General features: G+C 35.9%; 1 protein-coding gene across 31 annotated transcripts in view; it reads left to right on the top strand.

Annotated features, from left to right (window-relative positions):
- shot (dystonin-like protein short stop) overlaps positions 1 to 16,171 on the top strand; it is a 733,882-nt gene that overhangs the window by 388,357 nt on the left and 329,354 nt on the right. For 23 of the 31 annotated variants that reach the window (XM_072531664.1, XM_072531657.1, XM_072531661.1 and 20 more), the window contains exon 4: positions 14,937 to 14,996. The exons of the other annotated variants lie outside the window; for them this stretch is intronic. In XM_072531664.1, coding sequence (XP_072387765.1) covers positions 14,937 to 14,996 — 60 coding nt within the window. The remainder of the gene's footprint in view (positions 1 to 14,936; positions 14,997 to 16,171) is intronic. 31 annotated transcript variants of the gene reach the window in all.

Genomic DNA, 16,171 nt, shown 5'->3' with positions numbered 1-16,171 from the left:
TCATAACTATGTACATATTTTTAGTCTTTTTTTTTAATTGTTCTTCGTTATTGTTAATAGTTACTGTTTTTTGTTGTGCAGTGACTCAGTTTATCATTTCAATTAATAAAATGTTTGAAATTTATAACATTTGTTTAAATTAATACCTTATAATTTGATACTTCATTATGGTTGTTCTATTTTTGGTAAGATTTGATCGTTCACTAAAAATTTAATAAAAGTGCGACAACATTGTCGCATATGTCGTTTTCATTGGCTATTTATGTAGTTTGAAAATCACTTATTGCATTTTAAAAAAAATATATACAGGGTGTAATATTTAATACGAATCCCTAAATTAATTTTTCCAAAGCCAGTCCTGGAATTTTTTAGTTTAGCTAATACCAGTCGAATGCTTGATAGTAGTGTACTGTATCATGCAAAAATTAAAAAAAAATCAAATGAGCCGTATAAGTACTACAGTAAAATGAAATAAATGGTCAATTACACAAATCACCCTGTTAATTAATAAAGAAGAGGAGTTGACATTTTTTAGTGGCCACATGATATGCTCCCTGGGGGACTCTACATATGGTAGAAGTATGTAAAGTTCCTCATGACTCACCCTGTATATACATATCCGTTAAATACGTCATTAATGATCGCAACAAGAACATTTAATAAGTATTTAAGCTTTTATTTTGGACTCTTAAACCACACAATAACAAAAACAAAACCTTGGTCCACATCGTAATGGTAATAATTTAAATGTGGTTACGGATTTCACTTAAAATATAATTATGTGCTGCACGCTAATGTAATGTTCATGGTACCCGGTATCGTACTTTTGTTGAATCGTAATGTAATGAATGAGAGTAATTGATGCCGAAATTTTTGTGTCAATGTCTTTAAACTGTTTGTTAATTGTTTTTTATTATTCACAGAACAATATGTTTAAAAATAGATTATATAAAATATATATATATATATATATATATATATATATATATATATATATATATATATATATATATATATATATATAGGGTGGTGAATTGTCAAACGGGCCATAGGAAACTCAATGGGAAATTCTAAATGTTGAATTCTTGCTTCCCTAATTACTTTACACCAAAAGTCAAGAAAAGCTATTTGTAGAGGACTGAAACATGTATCGAAAACAAATGTTAAAATTGTTCTACAAATTTAACCTGAGATGGCACCTCTTGTAGCTTCCATGACTTGTGTGCGAAACAAGCAGTGACATCCGCCTACCGTCTGTGTATGTTTCCAGGATCTCTGATGAAGCGGGGAATATGCGGAAATAAGGTTATAAAATCCTTATGATACCGATTCATACACAGAATGTTTGACGAATTGTACTGTTGCGCTATATATATGGCCTATCAATTATCCAAGCTTTATTGGACGATATTATGAATAACCTTTTATTCTGACAGTACATCTACAGTTCACCCTTAAACACTATAACGTTTCCTATTTCACCCTTCTCATTTATTTGTGCATTATTACTACTATTACTACTATCGGTTCACAGCATTCTCCGACGCCTTCCGACTCCTAACCGCCATTCTTCTCTATTTAACCATAGGCCTGGAGGAATTTCTCTTTCCTCTAGTTCTTTTTCAATTCCTTCTCTCCAGCTTCTTCTCGGCCTTCCTCTTTTTCTTCTACCTTGTGCTGTCCACGTCAAAATCTGTTTCGGAATCTTCTCATCTGGCATTCTCTGTACATGGCCGTACCATATTTACTGTTTTGTTTTTGTCATCAACTATTGTATGCTTGACTCCCATCATTTCTCGTATTCTCTCATTTGGTATCCGATCTCTTCTTGATTTGCCTGCTGCTCTTCTCCAGAAGTCCATTTCTGTTGCTAGTAACAGTTTCTCTGTTCTTTGTTTCATTCTGCAAACTTCACTGCCATATGTGATTACACTTTTAAGTATGAAGTTGTATATGAGCTGTTTGTTCGCTTTAGATATTGTTTGGTCCCACAGAATGCCGTTCATCGTGGATATGGCTTTTCTACCCTGTATGTTTCTGTCTTTTGTAGCAGCATCGAGTGTTCCATCTTGAGTTATCTTCATACCCAGGTACTTGTATTCATCACAGTGTCTAATTTCTACCCCATCGTCTAATATAATGGACTGCTTTGTCCCTCCAATACACATGGTTTCAGTTTTCTTAATGTTGACTTCGAGACCTCATTTGTTATATTCTGCTATTAGCTTCCGAGTCATGTAACTCAAGTCGTCATGATCCTGAGCAATCAGTATTTGGTCATCAGCGAAACATAAGGGGTACAGTGTAGTGTCGTCGTTGAGAGGGATTCCCATGCCATTACATTTTCTTTTCCACAGCTTGAGTGCTTGTTCCAGATAAATTTTGAAAAGGGTAGGCGAAATACAGCAACCCTGCTTTAGTCCTTTCGTGACCTTAAATCCCTCAGATATCCTTGATCCAGTTTTAATTTTTGCAGTCGTTCCATTATACATACTTTGGACTGCTTTGATAAGACCATGCTTAATGTTGGTTTGCTGTAGGGTTGACCATAGTTTACTGAGGGGTACACTGTCATATGCTTTTTGTAAGTCTATGTACACCAGGTGAACTTCTTTACTTCTGACGGCTGTTTTTTCTCAATAACCTGCGCAATAGAGTACAAGTGGTCTACTGTGGATCGCCCAGCTCTAAAACCAGCTAGCTCCTCTGCTTCGTAATCTCTATAGTCATTTTCTATTTTGTTCTTAATAAGTTTCCCATACATCCTAATTATTGTGCTGTTTACCGCAATTCCTCTGTAATTTTCACACTGATCCTTGCTGCCCTTTTTGTGGATAGTTGACATGATAGATAATTTCCATTCTTTTGATAATTCGGCCCCATTCAAGCAGTTTTGAAAGAGTTTTCTTAACTGTTCCTGGAGTTTGTCTGTGCCGGCTTGCACTAATTCTGCAGGGATGTCACCAGGACCAGGGGATTTTCCATTTTTCAGGGATTTGGTTATTTCTTCCATCTCTGATTTACTTATTTGTAATGGTGATGAATTTATTCGTATGCCTATCGTGCTGTCTTCCATGTTAGTAAATTCTGGTCTTTGTTCTGTTAGTAATTTTTTGAAATATTCTTCCCATTTTTCTGTTGTTATTGGTGATATAACGTCTTTTTTCTTATTATTTCTCATACTTTTGTGCATTATTAGTGCATCATAAAATGCTAGCGGCTAGCTCCCAATATCTCGATTCTTTCATTCGATAATATGCAAATAAGGTGTGAATGAAAAGACGTGTGATATCCTTGCATAAATATGTTGTTTATAATTTTAGTATTTTATTACTCATTAGATATCTAGCTTATTCTATTTATCATTAAATAATAATTTATTACATATATAAGTAACTTATTTATTACTTTTGCCGATACTATTAAATTAGTTAGTGCTCTCTCACTCTTGACCTAATATGCAACAATGTTCATATCTATTTAAAGTTATGTAAGGTTATACAAGTAATTGAAAGCTTATGCAAATTATATACTTAAGTACTCTAGAAAAATGACAAAAAATAAAAGGTAAACATGTTTAACCTGACACTGAGGTATATAGTGGAATTATTCTTTTTCTGAAGTATGGGACAATAATTTTTATCGAATATTATCATGGGAGATTTCAATGCGAAGATTGGTGAAGGAGGACAGGAAGATATAGGAAAATATCTAATGTTCAGAAACACTTTGCTTGACTTTTTCTCCACTTAGATACGGTGTTGATTCCACGTGGACTGTTTTTGAACCAAGATCCATCCTTCCAGTTGGGGTGATCGATAAGAAAGACTCTGTCTGATAAAATCCATGGTCCCCTTTTTTCCATTAATTTCAAAAATAATCTAACTGGGTATAAATTTTTGTTTGATGAATTTCTTATCAGCCATTTGCTGCTTGCCAAACTTTCCGAACCGCCTTGATTTGTTTTGAAAAAAATGCTGTTGTATTCAATTCTACCCGTACATTCTCCCATAACATCAAATTCCTTCTGGAAAAAGTTAGTCTTGCAAGTTACGGCCTCATTGCCTCTCCAAACAAGTTTAAATGATCAAAGGTGAAAAAGCTTTTTTTGTGCTCCATCGGGGGTTTCCTCGTCGTAGCTTTAGATGATTTTTAATAGTTTTTCGGTGGATAATGCTTTTGAAATGAGTTTTTTTTTCTTGAACAGTTTGAAGCTGCCTCCGCTTGGTATCTCTGGCCTATCTTGCACATTTGAAAGATATATCTGTGCAAGGGTCGATTTTTATGCCGTACTCCGTAAAATATTTTAGACGACTCTTTATAGTCTTCGCCATTGCCTTTTTTCATGTTAAAGGCATAGTCCTCGAGAATTTTTGCTAGTTTCGTTATAGTAGTACATCTTTCAAGCGTAAAGTTTCTCACCCATCTTCTTCTTCTTCAAGTGCCATCTCCTCGGCGGAGGTCGGCAATCATCATAGCTATTCGGACTTTTGAGACGGCTGCTCTGAAAAGTTCATTTGATGTACATCCGTACCACTCTCTCAGGTTGCGCAGCCATGAGATTCTAGCCATGGCTTCTCTTTCCTTGGATCTTTCCCTGCATAATCAGTTGGAGCAAGGTGTATTTCTCTCCACGTGTAATATGTCCGAGATATTTCTAATTTTCTTGTTTTTATTGAATTTAAAATTTCCTTTTCGTTGTTCATCCTTCCCAGAACCTCTTTGTTTGTGACGTGTTCTGTCCATGATATTTTCAGAATTCTTCTGTACACCCACAGCTCAAATGATTCCAGTTTTTTCATTGATGTCGCATTCAAGGTCCAAGATTCCATTCCATAAAATAAAGTCGAAAAAACATAGCACCTCGGCAACCTAACTCTTAGTTCCAGTTTTAAATCCCTGGTACATAGAACTTTTCTCATTTTGTTGAAATTTGCTCTAGCCTTTTCTCACCCATAGCAACTCCGAAAATTGGGTCCAAATGGACATCCGCGTGTTCAATGGGACATTTTCCGAAACCAATTTTTTGATTTCTTCACCTGACTGACATTCAAATCTTGATTTTTCGCCTGGATTTATTATATCTGTCCAAAATTGAATACGCCTCAATGACGTTTGTCAAATTGACAACAATAGAATTACCAGACAACTTCGTGACGGATCTGTCATAATTTTGTCACTGAGAAATCACGGGCAGAAAGGAGTTGTGTCAGTAGGAAAAGTGGCGTTGCTATGACGTTGTATCAGTTAAAAATAGTCTAACGAAATAGTCTCGAGAAAAAAGATAATATATCTTTATCTTTTACGATAATGTGGAAAATTTGTACCTGGATGTATAGATTCTTTTATTTTAGTATAGAGGCAAGTAATTCGGAAGTCTACTTACATAGGTTCAGGGATCATGCACCCCTTCTTAACTAAAACGTTGGAGGCTTCTCAGATCTACTTCAAAACCACAGTTGTGAGGTTTTGGCAGGTTTGGGAAATTTGGGTTTTAAGACCATGGAGATTTCTTAGTACAGCTGGTTCCTAACAAAACTGATACGACTCTTAGTAAGATTTGATCATTTTGAACAGTGTATTTGATTGGTCTGACATTATACTATATTTATTATGACAGACAAATAATAAAATAAACAAAAAAACGACAAACAATTGATTACGTACGTTAATTCATAAATTGTAATAATTATTAAGGTCTAAATTTTGATATTATTTTGAATTCGTGAATACGGTATCAAAAGGATTGAGCTCTGGTGGGACTCTTTCCGTGTTATCGAGCCCTAGGTGACTTGGTATCTCCCAAAAATTTTCGTACACATCTAGACGTTGAGAGTAGTACAGCTTTCTGCATGGTCTAGGAGAGATGTTCATTCAGACCTAGCTTTTTTATGTTTTCTAGGAGGTTCTTTGGTATGGCTCCAGTAGTAGAGAGAATAATAGATATTGTCTGGGTACTTTCCAGTCTCCACTGTCTTCGTATTTGAATTTCCAGATCCCTGTACTTGGCGATTTTTTCGTTCTGTTTAACACAAAGATTATTTTTGTTGGGTATCGCCACATGAATTAATGTTATTTGTCTCTTTAGTATAGTCTAGTATGAGATCTGGTCTATTCTGTGCTATAGTTTGGTCTGTGAATACAGTGCGATCCCAGTATAGCTTGTAGTTGGCATTCTCAAGTATACTCTCAGGAACGTATTGATAATATGGAAGATGGTTTGTTTGAAGAAGTCCCAGTTTGATAGCTAATACTTGATGAAGGATCTTTCCTACTGGGTCATGCTGTTCCTTATATTCTTGACATCCATATTGGCATTTGTCATTTTGGACCTGAGGGTCTTTGACGATATATTTCAGGTAATTTTTGGTTGGTATAACCTAATCCTGAATGGCCAGTAGTGAACCTTTTGTTTCAGGAAACATCTTTCCTGATGTCAGCCAATAGTTCGACGCCATATTGTCGACATGGTCTTGACTGACCTCATTGGGATGTCGCAGAGGTTTACCCATCCAGGTGCGCATTTTTTTGTCCTTAGTAAGATGGTTTATGCGCATTTCTGGTTCCCTCAGTTTGATCGGTGTTGTATCATCTACTGCACAAATCGCGCGATGTAAAGTAGATGTTTCAGCCTGCACCTGAAAATAAATTCTTAAATTAGTAATCTGTTTTTCTTATTGCTCACTTATATCCACAAGTCCTCGTCCTCCCAAATACCGCAGTAATGTCGTTCGTTCTACTGCACTTCGAGGATGGTGTTTTTGTGCCTTTGTGAGGTATGTTCGCACTTTTCGCTGAAGATTTTCTATATCCGTTTTTGTCCACATAACAATATTAAATGACTAGCTAAGCGCGTAAGATGCTTAGGTGTTTAGTGCCTTAAGCATATTTTTATTATTATTAACGAATAAAAAAAAACGCTATAACTCAACAATATATTAAAGAAAGAATTGTAACCAAATTAAAAGATAACTGGTCACTATCAGCGGCAGCAAAACATTTTAACATAAGCAGAACCACAGTTTTTCTACTAATAAAAAATGAAGGGAACAAGAAACTCTCGAAAGAAAGCGAGGGTCTGGAAGACCAAAACGAAATTAAATTTAGGTATGTAAAAATAAAATTAATATTTTGTAATATCTCCATCAGCATTGATAGCAGCTCGTAGTCTTTGGTCCATCTGCGTGAAAGGAACTATGAAATTGTCTTCTTCAGAGAACTCTTCCCAAACCTGTTGTATACCGTGCCACAGCTCTTCAGCATTTTGAGGTATAAAATTACGCTGATATAATCGTTTTATAATAACCCTCCACACATTCTCGATTGGGTTTAATCTGGACAGTAGCTGGGCCATAGTAAGATTTCGATGTTGTTATTCTGGAGCCACTGGTTTATTATATTTGCAGTGTGAACAGGACAATTATCTTGTTGGAGTATAAAATTGTGTTCTGGATACAACTGTTGTGCACTGGGAAACATGATGTTTTCTAGAATATTCAGATACGTCTGCCCAACAAACCTGCCAATAATACGCCATAACATTCAAATTCCTCTAGATGAAATCCATCCCCAAACATTGGCGCTAAAATGACCAGCTGCTCGATATCTATCACATATCTTCTTCTTCTTCTTCTTCTTCTTCTTCAGTGCCTTATCCGGTCCGGCACGTACTCAAGCTTACGTTGTTTCACTAAATTAAGCACTTCTTTTTCTTTGTCATGCGCTGTAGGACCTCACCGTTGGTGACATGGTCCACATACGATAATTTTAGTATCCTCCTGTAGATTAAGATCTCGAAGGCTTCAATCCGCTTTTCAGTAGCTTGCGTCAGTGTCCAGCCTTCAAATCCATATAGTAACACTGGAAGAAGATAGCACCTCACTATCCGCATCTTGATTCCCAAACTGAGATCACTGCAGCACAGCAAGGATCTCAACTTGATAAATGTAGACCGTGCCATTTCAATTCTGGATCTAATCTCTTGAGCGTAGTCCCATTGCGAGTTGAGGATAGTTCCGAGGTAAGTGAATCTGTCGACTTTCTGGATCTCTTCGCTACCTGCCATTAGTGCCCCGGGATCTAAATTTGCACGGCTGACAACCATGAATTTAGTTTTCTTAATATTAAGGTCTAATCCGTATGTTACGCTCACAGTTCTCACTCGGTCTATTAAGGCTTGTAGATTATTTAGGCTGGTTGCTAGTAACACAGTGTTATCGGCGTAGCGGATATTATTGATGTATTCACCGCTCACTCGGATTCCCATCTCTAGGCTTCAGTAAAAATTTCCTCAGAGTATATATTGAAAAGAGTCGGCGAGAGCACACAGCCTTGCTTTACTCCTCAACATATAGAGGATTAAATCTATTATTATCTGGTCTGTATACCCCAATTTTGTCCTTATTAGAAGATTGAAAAATTTTCTCTTCTTCTTAAGGTGCCTTCTCCATTACTGAAGGTTGGCTATAACTACAGCAAATTGCTCTTTATCTTGAGCTGTTCTTAGTATCCAATGTGTGTCCATGCCTGTCCAGTCTCTTACATTCTTCAACCAGGAGCATTTTCTTCTTCCTGGACCTCTTCTTCCTTCCACTTTCGCTTCCATTATAAGGCGTAGGAAGTTGTATTTTTCTCCTCTGTAAATATGTCCTGAAAATTTTCTCATCTGCAAATATTACCCTGTCCCAAAAATCTTGATTTTGTAGCTGATGGTTTAAAGCAAATATAGGTCTTGATTGCTTCTGTTGTGGTGTAACAGGTTGTTTTTTTGCTGCAGTTCGGTACCTAAGACGCGATGCTTTAATTCTGAGCCAAGTTGTCTTTCGTCCCGGAAACTGTGACATAATTCTTGCAGTTTTCGCATCTTCAAAAGAATTCTCTTCTAATCTCACCAAAAGCATGTCTATATACCCCAATTTTGTCCTTATTAGAAGATTGAAAAATTTTCTCATCTGCAAATATTACCCTGTCCCAAAAATCTTGATTTTGTAGCTCATGGTTTAAAGCAAATATAAGTCTTGATTGCTTCTGTTGTGGTGTAACAGCTTGTTTTTTTGCTGCAGTTCGGTACCTAAGACACTATGCTTTAATTCTGAGCCAAGTTGTTGTGTTTCTTCCCGGAAACTGTGACATAGTTGCAGTTCTTTGCTAGCATGTGGCGCCATTTTTTGAGATTGAACAGAATAAATTATCTGACAAATTTTAAGGTTTGGCAGTGACAGTATGTAAATACTAAGTATTTATCCTTCAAAATACACTGCTCAATTTTCTACAAAATACGCTTTAAGAGTCGTATCAGTTTTTTTAGGAACCAGCTGTACATAAGACAAGGTAATTTGAATTTGCTTTTGACTGAAAAAACTTGATTTTGAACTGTAAAAATATTTTTACTTTTACGAAAATTATATAGTCGATCCAAAAAAAAACTATGTCCGCTACGAAAAAAAGACATTTTTTCGTTATCGTTTTTCGTCATTTAAAATTCGTTATTAATTCTCCAACCCCAAAACTTTGTTTTCATTTTATTGGGATGTGTAGTCAATAAGACTGAAAAAAACGTGATATTTAGAAAGCTTAAGAAAGAGTTTAATTAATGAAACTGAAATGAAGATGATACCCTCGCGATCATAAAATCCGGGTCACCTTGAAAATCACCGATATTTCATTTTTAACGGGCTTTTTCGTAAATAATAATAAAACAAATACAAACTAATGCATCTTTCTGAGAATTGTTGTTGGCTTAGTGGTTTCTTTGCAACAAAGAATTCCAATAGTGCCGATTTCGCGGAAAAGTGCACACTTCCCAAAATGAACGGTATAACTGCCGCTTGTTTTAAATGTCTCAATTGTGCTTCGACTTTCTGTTCAAACGCAACGAACAAACCATTATTATTGCCACCATTAGTGTTTATTAGTACCACTATTAATGTTTATTAGTACCATTATTAGTGTTTATTATTGTTTATTTTTTGCCAAAAATGCCCTTGACTGTTGTTGAAACGGCACAAATTGTTGTGCTTGTGAAAGACGGTCACACTCAACGGCAAGTCGCAAGAACTGTTGGTGTAAGCCTTTCTACAGTTCAACGAGTGCTTCAACGCTTTCAGGAGACGGGTTTGCTATCCAGACGACCTGTCTCTGGACGAAGAAGAACGACCACGGCACGAGATAACCGTTTTCTTGTGTTTCAGGCTTTACGAAACCGGACCTCAACTGCGATTATGCATCGAAATCGTCTACAGGAAGTACGAAATCGCAATGTTAACGTTGCAACAGTCAGGAGAAGACTTTGTTCTTTTGGACTATCTTCTCGGGTAATGAATACAGAACCGGCACTTCGCCTGGCGCATCGAGTTGCCCGACTAGCTTTTGCTCAACAATACGCACATTGGGGAATTAACGATTGGAGCAAAGAGTTATTTTCAGATGAATCCCGTTTCTGTCTAACTGGATCCGATGGACGTGTAAGAGTTTGGAGGAGAACCGGTGAAAGATTTTCACAAGCTTGCATTTCTCCAAGAATGCCATTTGGTGGAGGCTCAGACATGGCTTGGGGAGGTGTATTTTCCGACTTCCGCACAGAATTACTCTTTATCGAAAATGGGTCCTTAACTGCACGAAGAGACATTACGGAGATTCTGGAAGAACATGTTATGCATACCATGGCAGGGCTTGGAGAAGATGTCGTTTTTATGCAGAACAACGCGCGAACGCACGTTGCCACGATCAGTATGCAATACTTGGACAGGTTGGAATTACGAGGCACCCTGGCCAGCTAGGTCTCCGGACGTGAATCCCATCGAACATCTCTAGGACGATTTGAAAAAACGTATTCAACCCCTAACCTCTCCTCCTAACAACGCACAGGAGCTTAAGGATCTGTTAGTGAGAGATTGGAATAACATACCACAACATGTAATCCGGAGAAAAATTGAGAGTATCCCAGTCGTCTGCAAGAGGTTATTAGAGCAAGTGGAGGCACTACACGATAGTAGTCATTGAAATTTTGCTGATATTTTACCACGTTCTGTATTTTCCATTTTTTTCGTATGTCTGTTTTATCAACAATTTGGTTTTTTTTTCTGCTTTTGTAATAAAAACAATAAAAATCGTTTTTTTTTTTCTTTCAAAACAAACATTGATGACAAATCAGCCCAAAAAAAAGGTTATTACTGCACCAGAGGCAAAAATATTCAAGAAACTTGAAATTTTCAAGGTGACCCGGATTTTATGATCGCGAGTGTATTAATCAATTTATTAGAAATTTTCACAATTTCTTCTGATAATTTAAAATAACGAGATGTTTACTTAATAATATCTAAATAGCACCATTTGTATTTTGATTAATACAATCCAAAGAGGGCGTAACCGATTCTCATTTCATGCAATCTCAATTTCCTTAATTAGATATACTGTCATCGTTAGACTGCGTTAACCTACTACTTTGGTTGATCTTCAGCCAGATAAAAAACCGTTCGATGTTTCTATTAACTAGTCACTGTAACAAAGCTTATCTGGCATTTTTATCAAAGTGTTAATATATCATAAAGCTCTTGTTGTCTTGTACGACATGTATAAGATAAGTATTTTACGATGATATATTGAAAGTGGCCATGCTAATTCTAGAAACAAATAGTATCTTTATTATGTTATATGTTATGTTTTATAAAATGAAGAAGATGAAAAAATATTATCGTTTTTTAATGACAATTTTCAGTAAGCACGATATTACAGGCATTTTTGGCTATGGTCTATTCAATTTTCGGTCTGCAATATAGGTGTGTGTGTTTTGTCGTTTTCTTTGGCTGTGGATTTAATCCATTAGCCGAGCATCAGTTATCTCCTCCCCTTTTAAGGAGGAGGAGATATTCTTTTATCTCTTTACCAGCACTAAAAACAAAGTAGTTTATTTCGATCTAATATTTTTATATGGTTTTACCAAAAGCAGAGCCAGATAGCTCAAACGGTAGAGTAAACGGTAGGTATGACTAATTCTATACCTGGCAATCATGGATGTCAAATGACATTCTAGATATGATGGAAGAGAGGCGAAAGGTCAAAGATCAGGACAAGACATTATACAAAAGAATAGACAAAGAGATCAAAAAAGCAATCAGAATTACAGCTATTACAACAGAAACACGATTCATTAAATATGCACAAAAAAGCTAAAGAAGCTGCAGCCTTATACAAGCCTAGAAGCGTTGGATGTTTGGCAGACAACCAAGGTAATCTACTACTAAGTGTGCAAGAGAGACATAGATACTTGGAAGAAATATGTAGAAGTAACATTTGCAGGTGAAAGGCAGATTACCATTGAAGACATATAATGCCAAACAGGACCCCCGATTACCATTGAAGAAGTCACGGCAGCTATTAGAAAAACTAAAGATGGTAAAGCTGTAGGGCCTGACAAATTTTATACAGAATTCCTGAAACATATGGACGAACAAGGAATAAAATAGATAACGACTATATTTAACAATATATATATATATATATATATATATATATAAACTGGAAATTTTCCCAAAGCTAGTTAAAGTCGACCTTCGTAACTATGCTAAAAAAATTAAATGCAAAAATATGCGAAGACTTTAGAATAATTAGTCTAATGAGCCACTTACTAAAACGTTTTTAAAAGTGATACATAACAGAATGTATAAAAAATGTGAAGAACAGAGGTACAGGGATGTCAACTGTGATGTATATATTTTATGGACTACAAAAAGGCATTTGATGGAGTAAAACATGACAAGCTCATATCCATCTTGAAAGTAGCGGGCTTGGATGATACAGACTTTCGAATTATATATAATTTATATTACAACCAAACTACCAGCATTAAAGTGGATGACCAGTTGACAGAGACAATCTCCATAGATAGAGGAGTGAGACAAGGATGCAAACTGTCTCCAGTGCTATTTAACATGTACTCGGAGCGTATCTTCCAGCAAGCACTGAGACAACTACAGGAAAGCGTCTTAGTTAACGGAGTGCGACTAAGCAACATTAGATATGTTGACGACGCAGTAGTTTTTGCAGATAGCCTAGATGGTTTACAAGCAATAATGTCGCGCATATCAGATATAAGTCGAGAATATATGCTGGATCTCAATACGAACAAAACAAAGTAGTGCTAGAGAGGGAGAATAAAATATGGAGAGAGATGCAGGGATTAATAAAGGACAAAAATATAGAAGGATCTAGTTAAGAAATTAGTACTAAAAGCTACCCATACTACACAGGAGTAGCAAACCTGCCAATATTACACTGGCTGCTGCACTAGAAACATAATTGTCTTGTGCTTGACATAAAGATGACGATAGCACGGCTAAACTGCATTTATTCTTAAATTTCAAACGTTTTGGCAACAAGGCATTTGTTAGCATTATGGAGGACTAGAAATGACAAAAATTTGAGATTTTAAAGAGATTTTTTAGAGAAATGAATGGATATTACGTATTTTTTTATAAGAATGTGTTCAAATACATATATTTTCATGTTATCTGCTTTTTATATTCTAATTTCCCTAATCTTCTATTGACGTGGATATTTTTTCTTAGCCAGGATTTGTGTGAGATTCGCTGATGACATCGTGATTATGGCGAGCACATTCGAGGAATTACAAACTGGTGACATAACTCACAGGCAGCTCCCAATATGTCGGTCTAAAAATGAATATGGCAAAAACAAAAACAATGACAAACACAGACGACCCTAGACATCTAACTAGTAACGACAATGAGATAGAAGTCCAAGAATATATCTACCTAGGCCAAATTTTGAAACTTAATGAACAAAAACCAATCACTAGAAGAGTACGACTAGCATGGTCAGAATTTGGAAAACTCAGTTGGATACTTAAGAACCGCAAAATACCTCAATACTTGAGGAACAAGGTGTTCAACCAGTGCATCGTTCCTATCATGACATATGGATGTTAAACCTGGATCCTAACAAAGCCAAATATGAACAAATTAGCCACAAACGCGATGCTAGGTATACGACTATCAGATGGGAAAAGGGTCAACTGAGTAAGGTCAAAAACAAAAGTCGAGGTTATCGAAAAAAAAATTCCAAACTCAAATGGAGCTTCGTAGGTTGCACTGTTGGTTAAAAGGTCCAACGTTGTAACGCCACCATACAACATTGGAAACCCTACAAAGGTAAGCGATCAAGTGGAAGACTACAGCTGAGATGAGATTGATGGAGGAGTTAGGAGAGGCCTATGTCCAAAAATGTCGATAGATGGTTAAGAAAAAGAAGAAGGGGAAAGTTTTTGGGATTCTGGCGTAATAACGAGTACTAAACCTAATAAAAACAGTCAGATATCTTTGAATCTGGATGTTATCATCAATTGTTACACCTATGACGTATGTTATCTATGACCTATAAACATAGGCTCATCGATAACTCTTTGTTCACTCGAAAAATGATTTTGGCGCACAACGGTGTAACAGTTTGCAATTTTAGAAAACCTAACTTGACTATAGTTGAAATATTTGCTCCTTTTATGACATTGAAGTCCTGATTTATTTTCTTTCCCGTCTTAGTTACATATGAAGTTCTCGTTGAGATAATTTACTATTTATGGTGAACCAACACGGTTTTTTTTCTATTAATAGCCTCAAGAGATGTCTTGATCATGCAAAATGTTTACCTTCAGGTAATTGTCCAACCTGGTGATAAATAGTTGTGTACTAATTGTGGTAAAAATTATACGACTTTTGACAAGTGTCAACGTAAATTGACAGTACGGCAAATTTTGGTTAATTTTGTAGTGATACAATTTTTCTGAATTATTTGAGTGTTACGTTATAATATAATTATGTATTTAATAGTTCTACAGAAATTATTGCTCGTATTTTGTGTTAATTTGTTTACCTATATCATTATTTATTATCATTTAACTAAAACGATTTTTAATATTTCAGACTTATACATGTCTTCATGTGTGTGTTCTCGTAAACAACGTTCCTTGTTGTCCCCCTACAGTAAGTAAGGTCGTGTGTCGATGTTTTTTCACCATTAGCAATTTTGCAAATCCTCTTTTTTTATTTGTGTAGAACTGTTGGCCTTTAATTTGCTTCGCATGTTGTTTATATTTTATTGTAGCCCATAAATATATTTCGCGTATGTTTTTGTGTTATATTTTATATTTATAGATTTTTTTATATTAAAATGTTCTTGCTGTAAATTGTGTATATATTAAGATAGTGCTTTCATGCTCTGGCGTAGGTAACTAATAGCTGTGAATCACTAGATAGAATCCCAAGAAAGTGCTGCCTATAAAGTAATCACTTCAAAAGCTTTAAGGCAGGTTTACGCGTATCCAGTAACTAGCGCCAGTAGCACTGACACGACAGCGCTGGCATAGTAGCTTTCTTCTAGCGATATTTCGAATAGAAAGCTACTCTATTTTTCATGCCAGTGGCCCTCGTCCGCGTCCTCTTTAACCCCGCGCCAGCAATTGTAGACGCGTGTAAAGACACTTCACCAAGTAGGAACTGGCGTGTCAGTGAGACTGGCACCAGCTATTAGATACGTGTAAACATGCCTGTCCAGCACTGTCCTAGTCAAGCACTGGCATGACATTCAGACTGGAGCCAGCTACTGGATACGTGTAAACGTGCCTTTAAGTCAATATTAATAGTGTTATGGATCTTCTATATCAGATCTATGAGTAAACTCTCGAGTATGGTCTTACATACGTCTACAAAGCCAAAAAGTAATAACTATGAGACATCTAGCTACATTTGCTAGTCTACTAGTTTCGTTAGAATAGTTTTTTGGGTCGTAAGTTTTTAAATAGTCCAGAATTGTAAGTCCATATAGTAACAGAATTGGATAAAATGTCGCAATAAGTTATGCTAGAACGACAAAGTTTATAATCGTTTTAAAACAGCAATTTTTTTAGTAATAAAATTTATAATAAAAAGTGTTTCTCAGCCATTTTTGTGCCATGTCCCACCTTAGCCTTTCCAAAGTTCTTGTACCCTCCACTGTGTAACATATATAATTTTTAATATTAAAAAATTGATTTGTTCACTTAAGAAACTTAAATGGTAGGTTTTAGGAAATATTTATGAAGATCACTAGGAAATTTTTAACAAAATACTTTCAATACATACAATGAAAAAATTAAAAGACTGATGTGTTTGTACACACT

Source organism: Diabrotica undecimpunctata, chromosome 5, assembly GCF_040954645.1.
Source record: "Diabrotica undecimpunctata isolate CICGRU chromosome 5, icDiaUnde3, whole genome shotgun sequence".
Lineage (NCBI taxonomy): Eukaryota > Metazoa > Arthropoda > Insecta > Coleoptera > Chrysomelidae > Diabrotica > Diabrotica undecimpunctata.
This window is presented reverse-complemented; position numbering and strand designations above follow the sequence as displayed.